The sequence below is a fragment of the Candoia aspera genome, chromosome 1, assembly GCF_035149785.1.
Source record: "Candoia aspera isolate rCanAsp1 chromosome 1, rCanAsp1.hap2, whole genome shotgun sequence".
In the NCBI taxonomy this organism is placed as follows: domain Eukaryota; kingdom Metazoa; phylum Chordata; class Lepidosauria; order Squamata; family Boidae; genus Candoia; species Candoia aspera.
The window spans coordinates 219,692,623-219,715,002 of NC_086153.1; the positions used below are offsets into that span (position 1 = coordinate 219,692,623).

General features: G+C 39.7%; 1 protein-coding gene across 3 annotated transcripts in view; it reads right to left on the minus strand.

Annotated features, from left to right (window-relative positions):
• The window catches only part of SLC15A2 (solute carrier family 15 member 2), a 91,604-nt gene that overhangs the window by 12,492 nt on the left and 56,732 nt on the right, over window positions 1-22,380 (minus strand). For all 3 annotated transcript variants that reach the window (XM_063288790.1, XM_063288788.1, XM_063288789.1), the window contains 9 exons: window positions 22,226-22,258; window positions 20,452-20,540; window positions 18,972-19,053; window positions 18,571-18,696; window positions 14,028-14,192; window positions 9,720-9,766; window positions 7,528-7,638; window positions 4,548-4,644; window positions 1,347-1,493 (listed from right to left, as the gene is read on the minus strand). In XM_063288790.1, coding sequence (XP_063144860.1) covers window positions 1,347-1,493; window positions 4,548-4,644; window positions 7,528-7,638; window positions 9,720-9,766; window positions 14,028-14,192; window positions 18,571-18,696; window positions 18,972-19,053; window positions 20,452-20,540; window positions 22,226-22,258 — 897 coding nt within the window. The remainder of the gene's footprint in view (window positions 1-1,346; window positions 1,494-4,547; window positions 4,645-7,527; window positions 7,639-9,719; window positions 9,767-14,027; window positions 14,193-18,570; window positions 18,697-18,971; window positions 19,054-20,451; window positions 20,541-22,225; window positions 22,259-22,380) is intronic.

Sequence of the window (22,380 nt, forward strand, 5' to 3'; positions counted from 1 at the left end):
TATGACATCTAAGAAAAATATAGTAAATAGGAACACAGATCTGTAAACGTGGGCAAGCAGAGTAGTCAAGTGTGCCCTGAATCATTTAAATGAAGTGGAACAATGGATGCAATATGGAAGATGAGAGCACTGTAGACCAACCCACCTTCTCAGACCATTTCTGCTTTCTTTCTATGGAAAAACTCTTGTCCCTCGCATGTCTTCCAGAGAGGAAGCCCCATCATGGCCATGTTTGAATGATGCAACTGAGTCCAAGTAACTGCCTACTTCTGTGTACTGGCAGCATACTGTGGCAAATTGTTTGGTCTTTTAGTATACTCATTTGTTTTATTCTTTTAACAGGACATTTTTTTTTGAAAATCTACAGGGTTGGTAACACCATGGATAGAACTGGGAGAAATTCTATCTCACCCTTGTCCCTTTTTTATCTCCTTTTCACCAGCATCCTGTTGTTGCGTCAGAGGAAGGGAAATAAAAAGGAGTCAAAGACAGGATGCCTAGAGAAGTCCCAATTTTGCAGGGCTTCTCTACAAATTTCTCTCAAAATGAAGAAAGGAGAGTTAATTTTCTAGGAAGTAGTTCATCTTACATTGTGCAAAAGGTGGGAGCTATTTTAGCCACAAATAGTTCTTGGGTTGTTTTAGGTTAAAAATAACCTGCAGAGGGTTCATTGATTGGGTTAGGAGGTTTGCACAATACATTTAACATAGTTAAGTGTATTGAATGAAGAGGACCAATTTCTAGCCTCAGGGTCACAACTGTGTTTTATTAAATGTTTTTCAAGTACACAATTAACCTCAAATCCTTTTTGTTTTAAAAGTATGAAATCCAATATGGGGTTTTTAGCATTAAATTTGTGGGAGGTATTCTTAGAGCATGCAACATGCCACACTAGTTATAACTAGGCATCTCCAGTTGCCTTGATGAAGATAGCATCAAAAAGCAGTACTTAGATTGATCGGCAGAGGTTGCTTCCACCATCCCCTAAGAGGCTGGCAGAGTCACCAGATGGCTGGCTCAGGGGTCCTTTGACCCAACCTTCAATAAAGAACTAACACCATGACTTAGATCCCCTGAGCAGGGCAGTCCTGTTCACAGAAGGAAATATTAGACAGAGAAGTGGGCAATATGGTCCCTCGGCCATAATCTCAGGCATTCTTATTCACAGATCACAAAGAGTAAATGGGACCTGGACAGAGGTGCACAGTGCACTGAACGTGCCATTTAATCTCTTTGGACTTGGCCTTTGGCAGAGAGCTTTTTGCAACCTTTCCTCCTTGGCATCTCATTTACCAAGGACTTTAGATTCAGGATGTCCTCCTGGTATGAAGTCCTAAGAACTCTACCTGGGAGTAAGAGAAGGCAAGGCCTGTAATGGAGAACATCACTTCCCCAGCTGATATTAATAGATACTGTGGAATCTGCCATGAAATATGGACATTGTTGGCTGGAATATCTTCTATCTTCCATGCTTGACGTGTTTCTGTAGAAGCCTGGTTGGGAGAAAAAGAAGTCATGTTGATGAGAAGAGTAGCCAATCCAAGTTAATTCAGAAGCTAGAATGCAGCAGGGAAAAGTTTTCATTCTGAAAACTGTAGGAGTGTTTTCCTCTTGGGCCCACTGAAGAACTGTGTACTTGGACTGAAATAAAGCCATTTTAAAAGCATTGGAAAACTCCGCTTTTACTGGCAAGGTGCTGGCATTGTTTGAGATGTACTTAATCACCATATAGGGAGAGATAACAAGGTTTCTTTTAAAAGCTAAAAGGGGTGAGCAGTAATTGCATTACTCATTGGGCTATGGAAAAATGTCAGAAATCCTTTCCAAAGAAGTTTGGAGTTGACAGAAAGACTGGTCACTGGAAGTAACACTCCTGATCATTTACATTCTGTGGTTTATCCAAATTGCTGCACCATATGCATCATTCTGCTTCTTTGTATGTACCTCATAAAGTACAATAGATCTACAAGCAGAGTGAAGCATACAATTAATTACAGCAGGCAGCTTTGGACAAAATCAGTGATTTGGTAAATAATAAGAGCAGGTATATAATGAAATGAAATATTGCCAAGAGAAAATTAAAAATGGGCCAAATTGAATGGTGTCAGTGGCAGCATTTTACTATCCTGAGATATGCTGATGAACTCTTGGTTAATCACAGTTTTATAATCCAGATCCCCCCTTCCTCTGAGTGCAATACACATATGTCAAAAAATTAAGCCACATTTGCTTTAAAATCTCTCAAATTTTTGCCCAATCCAGAATATAATTATTTGCAGGTAAAGGCTGTCTCACATCCAATACAAGTAATAATTATTATTATCTTACTAATGAATGAATAATGAATATATGAGAATGGGATACATTTTCTCTCTCTCAGATGTTGTCCTATTATCCTTTATCATTGATAGAAGTTAGAATCCAACAACCTTTTAGGGGTCACATGTGTATAATATGTGTTCACACTGCAGCTTCTGTAAAGTATTATAGACCTAATGTCCAACAAGGGAACAATTTATGTACGAAATATCTAATTTTTGCAATTTGAGAGATATATTTCTATATGAAAGACAATGCTTTTAGAGCTTCAGAGCTTAGGGGAAATAGAGGTGAGTTATTTGAGTTTATTGGAGAAGTCCTTGTGCGTAGAAAGTATATAGAGAAATATTTCTCCCTCTTGCATAATACTAAATTTTGGAAACCTTCGGTGAAACTGATTGACAGGAAAGTCTAGCCAGTCAAAAAATATGTCTTCATTCAACTCATTGCCCCAAGGCTGTATTGATTGTCATTTGGCTTAGGTTTCTTTAGTCTGGTTCAGTAATGTTCCCTTGATGCTCTTGTCAGATCCTAAATTCCACTGAATTCTAAGGCCATTTTTCAAAGTAAGGGTATTTGTAGTGTCAAGACTTTTCTTGACTCCATAATTTCAAGACTTTCTTTTAAAATTTCCATTAATTTAAATAGAACTAACCCTAATCAGTGGGTTTATTTAGGAATCCAACAATAGGCTAGCATGATTGGGAGTAAGCCAGACTGAACTCTGCAGGACTTGGTTTCAAAAGTACTTGGAATATCTAAATCCTGATATATTACAGAAATGCCATTGTGCTTTAAACCCTTTTCTGGGCCTCTAGTCTTCATATAGAAATGTCAGACTGCCCAGTCTTATACGTTGTATGCGATGGTTTCTCCTATGGTCTTGGCAAACATTTATTGATATACATGAGATTTATTTATAACAAGAGGGTCTGTTGCCAAACCTCAATAGTAAATTCTATCAATAATGAATAAATACTCAAATAAAGCAGCAGGGCTGGTTTTCAACTAGAAGATGAGATTGGCCAGGTTCAAATTCTCTTCTGAGAATTTGGAAGCAGTTTAGAAGGCTTTGGATGACAAATAATAAATCATTAAATATTTAGAGAAAATAGAAAGAGAAAGAGGACAATCTTTGTCAGACCCTCAAGGTTTCTAGGAGGAAGTTTAATTTTTGCCAGGTAGCCTTTGCTCATCTTTCCCTCTTTTTTATATTCATTTGTTGAAGTCAGAATTGAGTTTTCCTATTAAAAGAGACTCTATTATCATATCTAGCTACCCATGTGTTTATCCATTCATCTGTTCATCAAGCTGTTTATTTCCCCATAAACTGATAGGTTTGCAACTCAATCCAGTGCATATTTATCCAGAAAATAGTCCTGCTGTGCTATGCTCAGTGGGTTTTGCTCCTGGATAGACAAAGGATTATAGCCCTAGTATGCCATTCTTTTTTCTACTTTAGGTATTTCAATTCAATCAACAAAACAACCGAATGAATAAAATTAATGCCTTTCCTATTAATGGCAGAGCAAGGTTTAGGCATAATGCAAATAAACTGATATTTTTCATGGCTGCTGCCAAGTTCGAAAAGGCCCTGGTCAAGCTGTCTGCCAAGCCTTCCCAATGCTTGCCTTGGGGCCCCTCCATTTGACTTTATCATGGGGCAGCACAAGAGACCCAAATTGTTGGAAGCCCAGTGCTGAAAATAAAAAATGAAGGCAAAGCAGTGTGATAATGGCTGTCATCTGAATTTTCTCAGAATGTTCTGGGCCTAACCTTAGAGTGACTGTTGTGATTTCTCTTAAGAGTGTTGGGCCATAAAATGAAATATTTAAAACAATGAGACTGGGGCCAATGGATCTATACATTTGCTCATCCTTGAGAGATGATCATACTTGACCTGCATTTGATGCATTCTCAAGTAAGTATGCTCAGAATTTCATCCAGACTCTGACTGGTGACAGCAGGAGAATTATACGTGTGGCTTCTTTCTCTTTGATTTCTATGGGACTTAGAAGTGCCTAACTTTGAGTATATCAGGGGTTGTGTTTGCCTAAAAATCTTTGGATAATGCCTGTAATACGTAGGTCTCATTTGTTTGCAGCCTACTTCCTTGACCTTAAGATTTTTTACTTGGGGAAAACAAAATGGATTGATTTCAGTAGCTGGCTGAATGCAAGAATTTATAATGAAATAGAAAAGGCATAAATATTCAAAAGGCAACTTACATGTGTTATGACAACTGTGTACGAAGCTCCAAAATCTAGGAGGCCAAGCTGCAGGGCAGATGCTTCTGCTCTCGTTTGGAATTTTGCATTGTTGTACCTTGATATGAAGAGGGAAAACAATTGTTCCTGGTTAGCTTCTCCTGGCCAGAGCTGTTAAAACAATTTCTTTAAGCTGACAAGAGAGACTGTGCTGGAAGAAACACTGGGAGAGGTGCACAGATGTTTTCTTGGACTAAGTGGAGGCTACCACCTGTCCTTCAAAGCTGTTGCCCAGTGTCATTTATCAATGTTGCTCTCAGCTCAGGTCTTCTAACTAGAGAGGCCCCCAACTGAACCTTGGGCCATTTGCCTGTAAAGTACTGAATAACTGAATAATTGGGGACATGCTTTCAGTCTATAGTGAGTATGTACAAGGTCTTTTAGGAACCAGGATATTGATAAGAATTTCTTTTACACAGTACCCTAAATTGCCATTATTGTTTAATTACTTGTTTTCCTGTATCCTGATGACATAAAATTTTCTGTTTTCTGGTATTCTTCCAGCACATTGGCCAGGGTGCAGGCTGTCTGGGGTTGGTGGGAATTTTATTTCAACTTTGGAAGAGTAACAGGTCCCCTATCAATGTAGTCGAATATTAAGTAGCTAGGTAAGGTACATCATGCACGCACTTCTCTCAGAAAGAGGAAAAGCATATAGTTCAGTGCTTTGCAGGCAAGTGGCCCAAGGTTCAGTTAGGGGCCTCTCTGGTTAGGAGACCTAAATGGAGAGCAACATTGATAAATGACACAGGGCAACAGCTTTGAAGGACAGTTGGTAGCCTCCACTGATGTACTTCATCTAAGAAAACATCTGTGCACCTCTCCCAGTCTATCTTCCAATACAGTCTCTCTTGTGTTCCCTTTTCAAATATAGAATGGTCATAATGATGGAAACAGTCAGCTAGAAAATCTAGCCCTGTATCTTCCTGCAAAGAATCCAATACTCAGTATTCTTTCCTGTATATCCTAACCGTTGTTTTGGTAGGGCAAACAGAAGCAGTGAACTGTAGCAAAAAGCCTCTTCCCAGTCTTCATCCTTTTCTTTACCACTTGTGAAGGGAAGACTGGCTTAAGTAAAATACCTCCACATATTGGGGGGGACAATCATGTTAGAAAACAATTATTCCAAGTGAGAGCCACAAACCTGCTGTTTTATTCATAGGACAGAGCATTTATCTATCTAATACAGTGCATTTGGATAGCGTTGACTTTCTAGAGATTTTTTGTATTACCTAATACTTGATTGTTTTAAGTAAATATGCCAGGTGCTGAAATTGTGATGGTCTGTATGGACACTAATGTCTGTACTTTGCCCTAAGTTATGTCCTTTCTGTCCTTTCTAACCATGCTGATTTCCTTTTGTGGAATATTAGTCATGGATATTCTATGCATCCAATAATTGTGGAAAGTTCCACAATTATTTATTTGTTTGTCGGTTTGTTAAATGTATATCCCAATGGGGAACAAAAGGCAGTGCATACTGCAGTGTTTCTCAACCTTGGCAACCTTAAGACCTGTGGACTTCAACACCCAGAATTCCACAGCCAGCATTGACTTGAACCTGGGTGTCCCTAGGAAAAGTATAGGCTGTGGGATCACATGCCAGGGTTATGGTGGAAGAGACAAGGCAAAAGCATCCCCCTGGAAGATAGATGGTAACTTATCTATCTTCAGCAGTAACTATCAAGCAACCATACCAGGCAGATAAGAGGGGCCTAGATGTGCAAACCCCAGATGACCTCTGGGAAATAAAGTTTGAGACCTCCCACTTTTCACCCAATGATTTTAGCTTTGCCCAGCATTCTTCAAGGTCAACGTGCAAGGAAGCTTCAGAGAAGAACATTGCCTTGGTGGAGCAAGGCCATCTGTTAAACGATCAAGTTCTTCCCAGCGCTCTTCTTCCCTAGAGTCTATTGCCATTCAATCGTGAAGAGTTATAAAAGTGAGGTTGAATATAATTATAGATGGTCAGACACGACCAAAGATAATCATTCTAGCAGGGATAGGTAACCTCTGGCTTCATGCAGGCCTTGGCTGAATTCAAAAATCCTTCTGCAAGCAATCAGTTCAGACTTGTAGTAGGAACTATCTCTCCCTTTCCTGCAGCCTAGTGCTTGGGATATAGAGACGAGGAAAGAAGGATGTCAGAAACTGTCAGCTCTTTGAGGTAGTCCAGACAAGAAACCAAAACCATGAGTACTAACACCACCTTTATTGTACAGTCACAGTAACAGAATCTTGCAAGTCTGAAAGGACTTCTCCCTTCCCCTGCCTTTACTTTCCAGGGAACTAGGGAGGGTCCCTTCTGAGGTGCTTTCTCCACCCGCATCCCTCCTTTGGACTCAGATTTTGTTTATCAGACTGTTTTCTGGGCTGCGGCTCTTCCTCCTGTCCCCCAACGTTATTCTCACAGCCCATTCCAGAAATGGAATGGTTACTCTCACAAACTTTGGCCTTGCTTGAACTCTGCTCCCAATAAATTATCCCTGAGTGAATGAAGGTTTTAGACAGAAAAATGTCTCTCCACCTCTGTTTTGTGGTAAGCAAGGTCCAAGACACAACCCCAGCAAGAAAGTGGAACTTGTATCAGAGTCTGGAAATGCTCATAGGAAATTTCATAGAATCTCACTGTCGAGTCCCATTTCACAAGGCATGTGCAAGGAAGCAAGAAACACACAGACGTCAATAAGGAGTTTTAATGCAAGAATTAAGGGTAAGGTACAGAATCTTGGAAACTGAAGTACAAACCCTAAGCCCTCTTAGTGAGCTCATTAAGGCACAGTCTCTGAATTTTTTGAATCTCTTCTTTCCAGGCTTTTTGTAGCCTGGACTGAGTTGCTGTTTATGGCACAAACTCCTAATGAACCCCTCTCCCTGTCGTTGGTTGCGATGTCTAAAACTCCTATTTATTTTTTAGCCCCTCAAAATCTCTCATACTCACCTTCCCCTTGGTAGGATCCTGTAGTCTGAAACACTGTAACTTTTGTTAACAGTGGTTAACTCCTCATCACCAAGAGTGATGTTGACATCCCATTCCAATGTATTAATGAACCTGTAAGTAAACTTGATTTCATCACGACAGAAAATGAATAACGTAATATAAAGCATCCAGTAGTTTACTGGAGGTATACAGTTAGAGAGGGCTTCATCTACCTCCCAATTGTTATGCTAAGCTTGTCAACCAAAAGACCACAAACTAATCATTGTTTCCCTATCCTTATATATCTAATACCCCCAAGACAATGCAGCATTATGCCCTTCCTTTCTAGAAGAAAGAAAATGAAAATTGCTTGTACTCTTGTCTAAAAACATTCAGAAGAACATTGACTAAGGAAAAACATTTTCATGGGGGTGTGTGTGTGAGATTAAACATGATTCTTCTTTATGACTCTTCTCTAATCATTATGTAATTATTCTTTCCTAATCATTATGTTAAGTAAGCATTCACTCTGTTAGAAAGGAGTTCCACAGTTCTCCTAATTTTAAGAGTTACACTGAGCAACAGAAGATTCAAAATGAGACAAAGAACTAGGCTTCTCTTTTGGGGGATGGATGGGAGATTAATCAATATTTTATTTAAGAACTTTTTACTACTCAACCACTTGACAAAATCCTGCTAATGGAAGTAGATAGATAGATAGATAGATAGATAGATAGATAGATAGATAGATAGATAGATAGATAGATAGATGATAGATAGACAGACAGACAGACAGACAAGATGGATGTTCCACCTTTCATTCAGGAGTTAAAGCTAGTGTATGTAACACTCCACCAAATAACAACCCTGTGAGACAGGTTGGGCTGAGTGAGTGACTGGTCCGAAGTTATCCAATGAACTTCCATGGCTGAAGGTGGATCAGAATCTTAGTCTCCTCAGTACCTTAACCACTATACAGGACTGGACACTGCTTTTCCCATCATACAGGAGTTATCTCCTGTAATAACCAGATGTGAGTTGTTTCAGAACGCAACTCAGTCCTCTAGGGAAGAAGGATTAACCTATGTAATGCCTTTCAAACCATGTCAAATTTTAGATGGCTTTCCCTTGCTGTTGAGACAACATCCCATAGTAGAAGAGAGCTTCAACTAGAGTTCATTTGGAATTGCCCAAGCCCCTGCTTTTGTCTACCCTTTACTAAGAAAAATGTTTTCATATTGTCTGTCTGGCCCAGACTTTACTTGCTTAGACTAATCTTGTCCTCTGTGATTCTACTTGATTCCCATAATAGATTTGAGTTGGAGAGGTGGAGGGATCATCTGCATTATTGTCTGGATGAGACAATATTCCTCAATTTGCTTTCTCTCAGAACCCTTTAGATGGCAAATGCTTTTGCTGCAGCTCAGTTGATTTAAAGTGTCCCACCAGATCCCCACAACTACATGTGTTTATACCATCAAATCATTGAGTCAACATCCAAGCCCTTCACAGGTAAAGGTACAGAAGCTGGTGTGGTTGCATTGACATGCTGCATAGATGTTTGGCAGACTGTTGTCCTGGAGTGCCTAGTGCATATTGCCACCTCGTCTGCAATGAACACTCCAGGCAGTAGCACCTCTACTAAGAGCTATTTGCAACCATTCCCTGCATTCATCACAACCTTGTATTTCCTGCCAGTAACAGCATGGGATAAGGTAGGGATGTATGGCCCTCCAAATATTATATTACAATGCTTAATAACTCTCACCATTGGGCACATTGGCTGGAGCTGCTGAGATCTGCAGCTTAGCAAGTTATAGAAGGACATTGGCTCCACACTCTTGGTTTAGGACAGCCTCCCTTCTTTGACCATTGCCTAAGTGACCATAGAATCATCAAGCTAGAAGGGGTATTTAAGCCATTGAATCCAATCTCCTATTCAATGTAAGAATCAGATTACCCATTCCCAGCAGATGATGGTCTAGCCTGCACCTGAACAACATAATGATATTCTCTCCTTACTGTGCCAGCTTGTTGTGTGTTATGCTGATGGGCATAGCCATGACAAACATGACTACCACCTGATTACATTTTGTCTCTCTCAAAATGCACTGATGAAGCCCAATATCTGGCTGAGCCAGAGCTAATCATTTCTGTTAAACTGGGGAATTATATCTAGAATCCCCTCCCCAATATTCAAAGCCAGTCCACACCTCACAGCTGCCATTCCTTCTGATGGCTTTTTCTGCAGGTCTTCAATCTAAAACCAAAGAGAGAGAAAATCAATATACAATTTCTGCCTACATGAAGACTTCCTGACTAGCAAAGAATCCACAATGAAAAACATGAGTCCAGAATGTGAACCTGGTAAATGGAGGGAGATGCTTTTAAGAAACTTTATATCAAGTTGTAAGTGGCTTGATCTCCATTAGAGAGATCCCTAAGAGAGATCAAAGATTGTCAGGCTCTTTGGTGTATGAAGCAGGTAGGGTATTTTTCCAATGTGCCCAAAACCCTCTACTTTCTTGCCTGCAATGGGAACTTGTTTTGCCAAAATGTGTTACTCTGTTCTGACCTAGGCCTACTGACTGGCAAAAGGAGGTGAGCTTATGAAACTTGAGCTGAATTTACACACCCCTCTAAGCTGTAATTTAATGTAATCCTCTAAAATGATTCAGTACCATGTGGTCCTTGTTTAATGACCACTCATTCAGCGACCATTCAAACTTACGACAGTGCTGAATGAGTGGTAGTTACAACCAGCCCTCGTATTTACATTGGTTGCAGCATTCCATGGACACATGAGCATCATTTGCAATCTTCTTTGCCAGCTTCCTACAAGCAAAGTCAATCGGGAAGCTGGCAGGAGGTCACAAAAAGTGACCACATGACATCCTCCCTTAATGACCTGTGGTGATTCGCTTAACAACAGCTACTGGAAATGCCAGAATTTCCATTGCAAAGCAACAGAGTCACATGATGTTGTGCTTTATGACCGCATCACTTAGCAATGGAAATTCTGGTCCCAATTGTCATTGTTAACTGAGGACTACCTGTAAAAGAATTTGTGTGCCTCCCTGCCCCCCATGAATAAAATTAATGATTTAATTGGTGTTTGGGTTGGGCAAGAGATGAATATACCAGTTACTTTTAACAATTAAATTTTAATTGCTAAGTTTCTCAAACTATGAGGTATGACAACTGCCCACTGTGGGATTCCATGGGCAACATGTGAAGCAAAGCCCAGAGACAGTTTTGTCAATACTCCTACTTTGTCCACACAAGCCTGACTAGTTTTTTAAAAATTAATTATGACCCTCTTCTCAGTTGCTTGTTGCCCCTAGTGGCATCCTAACTCACAACTGAGAACCCCTATAACAATCGGTTTTGTCAAACAAGCTGTGGTTTTTAAACCTTGTAAATGGCTTGTTAATGGGTAATCTTAGCTTAGTGAACAAACCATGTTTAAAACAAACCATGGCTTGCCATAGATTTTGTAGAGGAAGAAGAACTGAAAAAGAGTATTCAGAGAGGACAGACCTACACAGGGCCATGAATAGAGCTAATACTCCATTCTGTTTGTAAAAATAAATTGTAAAAAAGCAAACACAAACATTTGTATGTGTATGGTTGACCTTAGCTGGGCCTGGAAACTAAGTAGCCTGGTCACCCTAGATGGGCTGCAGTCTAGACTGAAAAAGTGATATTTTATTTGCTATTGGGAGTCCCAAATCCTTTCAGTTTATTGCAAATCACCCACAGAACTATCCACAGAATTCAACTGGCCTAGGAAACCCAACAATCTGAAGACATCATCATCATCATCATCAGTGTTTGAACTCAAATCCAGAACAACAGCCCACTGTCTAAGTATTATGTACCTTACTTTCACATCTGAATTCTAAGTGTTTTCGTGGATTTTATATGACCCTTTTTTTCCAATACATGTTTTGTTCATCAAGTCCAACATCTTGTGTGATTCAGAAATACAGTGCAAAAAAAGGGAGGATATTTGACAAATACACTGCTGAAAGTCAGGAGGAAAAGATTTAGCAGAAAAATAGAAAGAAAGCTGATATAGGAATAGAAAGGTGATGTGAGGCTAGAAAGTATTTTCATTTTTGGTAGCAAAGGACTTTATCAGTTTGTCAGTCTGAACCTCATATGTATGTTAGTTAAAAGGATTTTGGACAAGTTTATATAGTGGCAAATGTTTAGGTTTCCCTAGTGATGGTGGCCCCTTTAAAAACATCCTTTGTAATTCAGGAGGCATGTGCAGCAGAAAAAATGTAAAGGCACACAAACAGAACAAGTGAAAGGGCCACGGTGATGCTGCTAATAATAATGGTGATAGATAATGAGTTCCATAATATAAGATGGCAGATCGTAAACATGTTTCCTCCCACTAATCACCACGCTTTTTAGATTATAGCTCTCCAGAGGAAGAACATGGTTCTCTTTTTCTCTTCTTTTTTTTCTTCCAGGCATAAAAAGCTTTGGAGTTTTATGGTGGCTAGATATTGGTAAGCAGATAATGTGTTATAAAACAAAGAGTAGGTAAACACAATTAATAATGAACAAGTAGTTTGTAAAGAGTCAGCAACAATATTCCCTTGATCATGAATTCAGGCTGATTAGCATCTCACTAGTGGATCCATCCAAGCTAGCTTATTGATGCTCCCTGGCAAAGACAAATATTTCATCAATAACTCTGATGCCACGAAATACATGGAGAAATTACTGAACCCATTTTCTATCTAAAGCACCCACAAAAATGGTTGGGCCAAAACAGAAAATAGGTGATATCTATCTATCTATCTATCTATCTATCTATCTATCTATCTATCTATCTATCTATCTATCTATCTATCTATTTATCCAATTTGTCACCGTCCATCTCCTCCCACCAGAGGGACATAACTTCCATCATGCTCTGTTACTGAACAAGGAAGGTAAATAAGAGAAACATCAACATGTGTGATGATCTAGTGTTTATGCAGGATTCATTGTATGGAGGTCCTGAGGACAAATGTTTGCTTCAAAAGTTCATGGGAAAGGCAAGAAAGGAATGATATGAAGGTTCTTGGGTTCAGCAGAATGAAATCTGGAGTTATGAAGAAAGCAAATACAATATTGGAGAAGGAACACTCCTTAAATTCTTTTAAACCTCTTATTAGATCAAATAGCTTGGTCTAAATATTTACTTTTGTGAAGTTGATGAGCAAATTATATAAAGGTAAGGCAAGAAAAATTAAAATTTGGTTCTGCAGATTCTATTGTGCAAAAAATAGCAAACAATGGAAAAGATGCTATCATGATTTTGGCTCTATTTTGCTACTTATATGTAGAAAACAAGAAGTTGTCTTAATTACCTGACCTATTCTGTCAACATAAAGTTCATATGTAAAGAGTCTTAATAAAACTGGGATGTGAACAGAAGTATTTAATTTGCTGAAATGAGGATTTGCTTTAATACAAGAAATATGGTTTGTTGTGAAACAGATAACTTATTAAAAAGCTAGAACTATGCTTTGCATTAATGTTTTGCTATTCCCAGTTGTCAAATGAAAGTGTAATTATTCTGATAGCTTTGATATGATCTTTTTGGAAACTTTTGGTAAGGGAATTAATAAATAATTATATCACTAATTGTTTTATTTCTTTACCACTTTAAAGCTTTTTTGCAAACTTGGGAAGTTCTTTTGGGGGAAACATTCTTGTCTAATATTATTTTTCTAGACCTTGCCATTCAACTTGGCTTTATTCTGATTTCCCAATGTCACATTTGGCAGTTTAAATTAGGACTAGCAGCTCACAGAAGTGAGAGCAGATGCAGTTAAGACTACTTGTAAGGGCATAAAGAGTAATCATAGGTCCATCTTGACTTACAAGATAAACATTGCTTATCTCTTAGTGATAGTATTACTGTACTTCCTCAAAAGATGCTGTACTTAAATGCTTGATTATACAACAGTGATAGCTTCCTCTAAAAAATCTCAGGCAATCTGCCATCTTTGGGAATACTGTGGATTCTTTGGCACTGGATCTGCTTGCTTGCTTGCTTGCTTGCTTGCTTGCTTGCTTGCTTGCTTCCTTCCTTCCTTCCTTTCTGTAGCAAATTTATATAGCACCCATCCCACAAACATGACTCTGGGCAACGTACAACAAACAAATAGTTAAAAATAAATATAAACAGCTATTGAAAACACTTAGACATAAATAAAAAACCAAGATTGTGGGAAGGTGGACAACATTCTAATCACAACACAACTATCTTGCAGGCTTCCTGTTCCTATGGGATCCCCACGGTTGCTGGAAAAAACATGTTTTAAGGGCTTTTTGGAAGACTACAATCATGTAGTAGATACAAAATTTGAACTCTTATAGCTGGGAAACTGAATTAACACAGCTAATGTATTTATTATCCAAGATTTGGTGGGTTGTTGCTATAAAATAAGTTCTTATTTATATGCCTGTATTCTCATATATCTGATTTTGCCCCCATTTGATTTCCAACTTACTATTTTGCTTGTTAGGTTTCCTTCTCTCTCATAGAAAATTAAGCTGTTCACTGACTTTTCCCGGATCAAATGATTAAATGTGGAAAATAATCCTTGGTACTGTATCTTAAAATGAAGTTGTTGTTGATCACTATTGAGGATTAATTTGGAGTATTCCGCAGGATCCTGAGCAAAAACAAATACATTTTTATCTATATCTGTAGTAAAGTTTTTCTCATTTAGTAATGAAGAATGAATTTCAAACACACTTTGCATTTTTCCATTAAAAAATAAATTTTGAATTTAACTAGATTAGTGTATCCATACACGTTTTAAAGATTGATGAAAGGAAGAATCCTGAGATGGTGGCCTGTATCTGTAATTTCCATGAAATTTAACATTTCTGGGTGGATCACAGCAAATGGGAGGAGGAGGGGGAGGAGGAGGAGGAGACAAACATATCAAAGCTAAACAGAAAAAATCATTAAACCAATATTTAAAATCAAATGACCTATTTTCTATACCATTCTATACCATACTATTATACCATTCAAAGTGTTTCTTATGTACAACCTTATTCATTCAAAATCTAGTATCATCACTGAAAAAATCAATTATATTGTCCCCATATTTCAGAATCAATACACTTCTAAGAAAAATAAGTAATGAAAGAAAGCAGTTGTTAAAATATTGTCTATCCCGTGGGAAGAACACATGATAACAAGGGTACAGTGGAACAGCTGAGCCCAGGGGTGTGGGGGAGCTGGAGGTGTCAACCCTTCCCTCCCAGAAGCCCTTTGGATTTTCTCACGCTGGCCTTGCCCCTGCTTTAGGGTAGGTCTTGGTGGCTGCCACTGCCATCGCCTATCTTCTAGGGCAATGTTTCTCAACATTGGTGGCTTTAAGATGTGGGGAATTCTGGGAGTTGATGTCCACATGTCTCAAAGCCACTGAAGTTGAGAAACACTGTTCTAAAGGGAGCCTTCCCTGGCATGTGAGAGGAGAGGGCATTCACAATCAGTGGTGCCTTTCTTGTGATTAAAACATCAACGATAAAAGTTGAAAAACAAAAAAACTATCTTGCAACCTCCTGGCGATGTAGCTTAGAAGCATGTGACTGGAAGTTTCAGCCCTTCAGCCCTGGGGAGAGAGAGGACATTTAAAGAAGAAAAATTTGTTGAATTCCTGAAAGAAAGGTAGAGTATAATGCTAAAAAAATAATTTAATATTTCAGGCTAGCTTGAAACAGATTTTCCTGAGATTTGTATCAAGAGATAAAGACAATGAGTCTTAATTTTGCGCAAGCATAATACAACAGAAACTAAAGACTTAAGCAACTACCAGCTAGAATATTTACCAATTTCTTCAAAAATAGCAGGATTTCCATTGCAAAAGAATCTTCTGATTCCCTTACTGGATTTTTCCTTTTTCCTGGAAATTCTACACTTTAATATAAGGCTACAAGGAGACCTTAGTCCTGTGCTTTTCCCAGGTTCCATTTGCAGATTCTGACATGTTTATTAAAGGACTCACATCTTTTTCACCCCAAAAAGAGGGGTTGGGATCTGCCTCTCTGTAGACATGAGCAAGAACTATTCCTTGTATGGAATGTGTATCTTTTTGGGGACAAGGAGATGGGTACTTGGTGTCTGAACCACAGATACAACAAAGGCTCAATCAAGGGCATTTCTACACTAATCCTCTTCTCCATTAAAACTGAAGCCAGAAAAAGGGATAGGTGCAAGGAAAAATGTTAAAGATGCCAGTACCCTTGAAACAGAGACCAACAGCCTTTCTGGGGAGGGCCACATTGGTTTCAGTGGTCCCCTTTCTGGGCCATACATGTCCTGTTCAGACTATGAGATGGCCAGGCAGAGTTACTAATAAAATTCTTTACTGAATAAACTATTTACAATAGTAAAAGTTCTTGCAATGGATTACAGCAGGTAATTCAATGAAGTCCACCCAGGTGGCAAAGGACACCCAGGCAACACTGCAGACTCAGACTGAGGCAAGGCAGCAAGGCAGAACTTGGCCAATCCTCTGATCGAAGCTGCAAGACTGGAAAGAGCTAGAGTGTGTGGCAAAGGAGAGGCTGAACACTTGGATTGGTGCCCTGGCATGCAGGCTGGATCAGGTTGGCACACAAAGGCTAGATAAGGCTTAGCTGGAGCATCTAGGCTGGGCTTGGTTCTGGAGACAAGACTGGACTTGGCTGGAGTGTCTAGACAAGGCTTGGTTCTGAAGGCAGGACTGGACTTAGCTGGAATGCCTAGGCAAGACTCAGATCTGGAGATTAGGCTGGACTGGACTGGACTGGAGCATCTAGGCGAGGCTCAGCTATGGAGACAAGGCTAGACTGGGCTGGAGTGTTCAGGCAAGGCTGAGATCAGTAGGCAAGGCTGGACTGGATTGAAGCATTTAGGCAAGACTGAGATCTGGAGGGACACCCAGATCACGTTGGAGTGAAGCAACGAGGCTTGGAGCTGGACGCAAGGCTGTGCTCAGCAGGGACTGCAGGGAGAGGCTTTACTGAAGCAATCCGTACAGAAGGCTGTTCCATGAAGGCAGAGGTGCTGGTGCTGGTTCCACATTGGCTACAGGCAGGGCTTCCGATGCTGGTAAGGATTCTTCCGCAGGTGCTGTCAGCTTGAAGGAGCGGTTGTCTCTGGCAGCTTGCTCTTGGCATGCCTGCCTTTTTATTCACTCCTTTTCATGCCATTTCCCATTAACAGCCAATCACACTTCTTTTTCTTTAGCACACTTCTCAGCATTCCTCTCTCAAGCACTGATTGGAGGCTTCAAATCTCCCTCCGGAGTTTGTCCAATCATCTCCTGCAATTTCTCCCGCTCTGCTGAGTCACTTCCTGGTTTAGGTTCTCCAAGTCCTTCCTGATAGGTTTCATTTTCCCCTTCTGACTCCAAATAAGTTTCATTTTCAGAGTCAAAAGCATGTTCAAACCTCACAATACGGAGTAGGTAGGGCTGTTGATAAATGAGAGCGTGACACAAATGCCTACACTTATTCTCACTAGCAACTCTACCCTTTCTGCATCAGGCAAGGGATTGATGGGCTGGTATAGCTGACTTGAGCTAGAGATATGCCATTTTGTTCATCCTTGCTCTTGGCTGTTCCTCTTTGGGCTCCCTTACCCTGCACTGCAAATTCCTGGAATGATCATCTGGTTGCTGTTATCAAAGAACTCGTACCATCTAGACACAGAGCAGTCTTAGACTCAAGGCCAACTCCCTTTTCCTGCAGTAGATAAATCAGCTAAAAGTTTTGCATACTCAGCTGCCAACCTTATCAGCTAGGGATGGACAGAAGGGAAGGGGCTGCAATATTTTAGCAAGAAACCCACCTTTTGGGAAGGCTCTGCCCAACCAGGGGTGTGAATAATTTACTGCTTGTTGCCCATTGCTCCTAACAATCACATGCTTCTGTTTTCACAAGTGTATAAAGACTATGCTAATTTGCGTACTGGGGCTCTGGATTTGTGACTTGGGACCTGAGAGTCCCTCTTTATTGCTGTACAGAATAAACAGGTTTTAATATCCCAACTTGTGTGTGATTATTGGCTCTTCGCACCAGGTGAATGATCCCAGTATTTCATTGGGCCAATCTATAACTTGGCCAACAGGATGATCCTGCATCAGGCCAAATCACTGGGAATTGGGGTTAAGGTAGATGGTAGGAGAGGTATTCATTTCTCTTCCTCCTGTGATTCTGATAAAATTCTCCATTTCCCTCTGAGCAAAGGGAAAAGAATATTTGGTTTACAGGGATCATGACTGGCAGGGCAAGCTACATACTGTATAAACAGCCAGCAAACTGCACTGTCACATGTACTGAGGACATTACCTAGCCCAGTAATGAAACATCTGAAAAAAAAAAAAACCAAGCTTGGAAAACACCAAAAATCTAATAGTTCAATGCAGAGCTACATATATTCTCTACTATTGAAACTATCTATGCAAGAAGTCCATCTAAAGCAAGGGTCCCCACTTAACTCCTTCATGAAGTTTCAGATTGTTCATCAACCCCCAAACATTATTATGAAAATAATTTAATAAATAATTTAACTAACAATACTACAAATAACAACAACAACAACAATAATAGTGACAACTCAAGACCACTTTTGCTGGTAGCTGACCATCCAATCCTGGGTAACATTGTCCCACCCTAGCCACCTCACCTTTAGGACTAGGGACTGGCTTGGAGCTCTACAGAAATCACAAAAGATTAATTGACCCCAATTGACCTATCATTTATCAATCACCTATTGACACCCCCCGCCCAGACATTTACTGACCCTCTTTTGACCTCCAAACATTTATTGACCCCTTGGATAATCCCATTGACCCTTGGGGGTCAATATTGACCAATTTGGAGAACCCTGATCTACAGCATCAAATACTGAACAGTGATAATCACAACAAAACCAGGACTGGCCTATCTGTAAGTATGGTTGAATGGCTTTGTCTATTGACATAAACAAAAATATTTGCACTGGATTTTGTTGAGGTAAACAGAAAATAAACATATAATGCACTTGCTCACCTGAAAAGGTTTGATCGGCTGCCAGAACAAGTCATAACCCTCAATAGTCACTTCAACATTGCTGTCTGCCAAATTCAGCACTTGAATGTAGCTTTCTTTGGGAACTGGGATAGGCATAGCATTTTCCTAATTAAGAGAAAAGAGTGTGCCAACAGCAAAATAAAACTTGGGATTGTGTGAGTGTAAATTGTTACTGATTGAGATTTCAGTGGATTGGTTAGAGTCCACAGAGTCGCAAGTTCTTTACCCTTCAGCCTCATTTCCAAATACAGAAGCCAGTTTCTTTTTTAGCACATTGATGAGCAATCAATAACACAGTGCAAATCAGAAAAATGGCCAATGGTGTGTGAATGTAGAAAGTATTTCCACCTCTGTGCCTATAGACACTACTCAGCACTCACCTCTATCTTGAGTTCCACAATAGCTGCAGCTGCAAATGCCAGACTGGCCAGGATCATGCCAGTTGCCATCTTTTTAATGGGCCTGAAAGTAAATAAATACAACTTAATTAGAATAATGTACAGCATCCCTCCAAGTCTGAGATCACTGCATTTAAGCCACATGCATTTGATTCAGCTGAGTCAAGCAATCCTTGAATTGAATGTTTCCATAATATATATGGAACATTTTCAAGGGCTATTCAAATGGATTTGCTATTTTTAAAAATGCTCCCTGCTTGCAAGTTTCCCATTAAGTTCCTCTTAGCTCTTTGAGGAGGGAACTGAGCTTGGCATTTAGTTAATGTATAAAGTGGAGGAAAATACAACTGATGATTTAGGTCCAGCTTACTTCTGAGAAGTAAGACAGAAAAATTTTGTAGGATTATTGAACTGAAAGGATATTAGAAATAAAGTGCACATCTCCAATTTTTTTTCACAATGGAAAGAGTCAAAAGAGGGGATTTGCAGGTGAATATCCCAGAACTGGTAAAGGGCATATTAAAAGGATGCTTTAATTAATGAAGACTTCCTGCCCTTGAAGAAAAATATTGGGGCCTGTTATGCAGACAACTAAAATGAATTGGGGTTGCAGGACCTGCTTGCATGCATAGCTGCAAAAGAATAACTGGGTTCATAGTTCACAATAAGCCATGGTTTCCTTAATCTTTTTATTTGTTGATGAAGCCACAATTGGTTAGGTCCACAAAGCATACAGAAGCCATTAGCCATGGTTTACAAAGCATAATGGCTGGGTTCATATAATATATTGAACTGAAATTAAGCAAACCATCTTATCTTGACAGGTTTAATTAATTAATTTATTTATTTTCTATCCCACCTTTATTATTTTTTTTATAAATAACTCAAGGCGGTGAACATACCCAATACTCCTTCCTCCTCCTGTTTTCCCCACAACAACAACCCTGTGAAGTGGGTTGGACTGAGAGAGAGTGACTGGCCCAAGGTCACCCAGCCGGCTTTCATGCCTCAGGCAGGACTAGAACTCACAGCCTCCTGGTTTCTAGCCCATTGCCTTAACCATTAGACCAAACTGGCTCTCTAAGGTTGTGTGAACCTGTGACCTAAACCCTGCAAAATAGCCTGTCTGATGTTTTTATTGCAGAGAAGCAGAAAGAGAATGTATGTTTTTCTAAAACATATAGCTTGCAGAAGTTCAAGTAAATTATCTTCCTGTTACTTCACTTTCTTATAGTTTAGGTATTTCCAGTGTACAAGTATGCATGAATTTGCTCTGTAAGTTTTAAAAGAAAGAAGACACTACCCAACTTTCCCCAGTCTGGCTGTCTCAAGGTAGGTTGGGCAAGGTCTCCTCAGCACTAACCAATTGTGGCCATCCTTTGGCTGGTGAGGGTGGGACCTGTAACCCAACATGCTCAGAGGGCACCAGCTGAACCACAGAGTTTTCTTCTTAGGTACTTACGTGAAATTAAGTTTGCACAGGTTTATCAAGGGATACAGTCCAAAGTCAAAGACTGGGATGAAGACAAGGATCAAGAGAGGGTTTAAGAACTGAAATACCAAAGATTGCAGGAAATTATTAATTCATTATTAGTAAGGATACAATCCCAAAGTAATTTAGTAGGGGATAAACCTTACAGGCAACAGGGCATTAGGGTGTGTGTGTGTGTGTGTGTGTACAAAATCTGTAAAATGGTAGGTACAGCATCACAATCAAAGCCCCATCCCCATCCATTTTGTATGTTTAACACTGATGCATGTACAAAAGGGAAGGGGGTTGGATTGTAATGCCAGCTTGCAGATTTTGTTATCCTCCCTGCGAATTCTTGTGCTTATAGGACTCAGGAACAACTTATTCTGAGGAAACAATTTACACGGACTGATACACACACAGTAGGAATGTGCAGTAATCCATATTTGAAGGGGAACAGGTGATTCCAAATCATCTCCTGGTAACCATATAGATAGTTTTCTCCATGAGGATCTGTCCCCAGTCAGGTCCTTCAGGTGCACCCACTGCTGAGTCCTTTCACTTCACTGTTGGTCATCCTGTTCTCTTTCCTTCCACCTTTCCCACCATTACAGATTTCTCTAGAGAGCTAAGTCTAGTCACAATATGTTCAAAGTATGATAATTAGATCTGTTTCTCACTCTTTCCTGCTTTTCATTGAAATTAATCCCAAAGTTGGATACAATAAAATAATACTATCTGAAGTTCAAAAGCTAAAGCTATCCAAAATTACAAAAATTAAAACCATAAAGCTGGATCATAGGACTATGACAACACTGAGAGAAATATAAACATAAGAATAAGCAGAATAAGGTTTACCAAAAGTCTGGTCAAAGAGATAGATATTTCTTTCTTTTTGCCTTTGAATCAGTGTTGACTCCTGGCAACTGCCTGGACAAGTCCCTTCAGTTTTCTTGGCAAGATTTCAGAAGTGGTTTGCCCTTGCCTGCTTCCCAGGGCTGAGAGAGAATGACTGGCCCAAGGTCACCCAGCTGGCTTTGTGCCAAGGCAAGACAAACTCATGGTCTTCCGATTTCTAATCTGGTGCCTTAACCGCTACACCAAACTGGCTCTCTTGAGAGATATTTAGTTGATGCTAAAAATTAACTAAATTAAGATCTAACAGAATTCCATAATTAGTAGCCCTTTATCAAGAACCCCTTCAGGACATTCTCACCCTTACGCAGTCATGTCTCAATAGCATATTTACTACAAACTACTGATCTGAAGCGAAGAAGAAAAACACAGGCAAACTATTTAACCTCATGTTTACAACTCTTAATTTAATTCCTACTTTCTCCTGCTTTAGAGTAAACCAAGGAGGAACTTCCTGATGGTACAAGCTGCCAGTCAGTGGAACAAGCTGCCACATGAAGTGGTAAGTTCTCCTTCACTAGAGATCTTCAAACAGATGCTGGATGATCATCTGCCAGAGTTGTGAAGTTACCACTGTTTTCACAGAATCCCATGGATTATATATCAGTCTAGGGTGTTTGGGGATATCATGGAGAAAGCAAGAGCTGCCCTTTTTTGGGGCCACTGCCATCTTCTCCTATCACATGCCAGAATCACTACCAAATTAAAAAAATACAGACTGGTCAAGATGAAAAAGGATAACTGAAATGAACATTAAGTAAGAAAATGAATGTCATTTGAGTGAGACATTGCAATCCTATCAGAGTATTCAATGAGAGAACAGACAGAGTGGGAAATATCTTTGGTTTACCTGCATTTGGTCAGGTTGAAGGACAAATCCTTCCTAAAACACAGCAACATTGGAAAAAGGGTTAGTAAACAAAATAAGGCAACAGTGGCAGAACTGGCACTGGTGAAGCAGGTAGCTAACATATGGTATTGGGGATGGGGGACTTAAGTGACTTC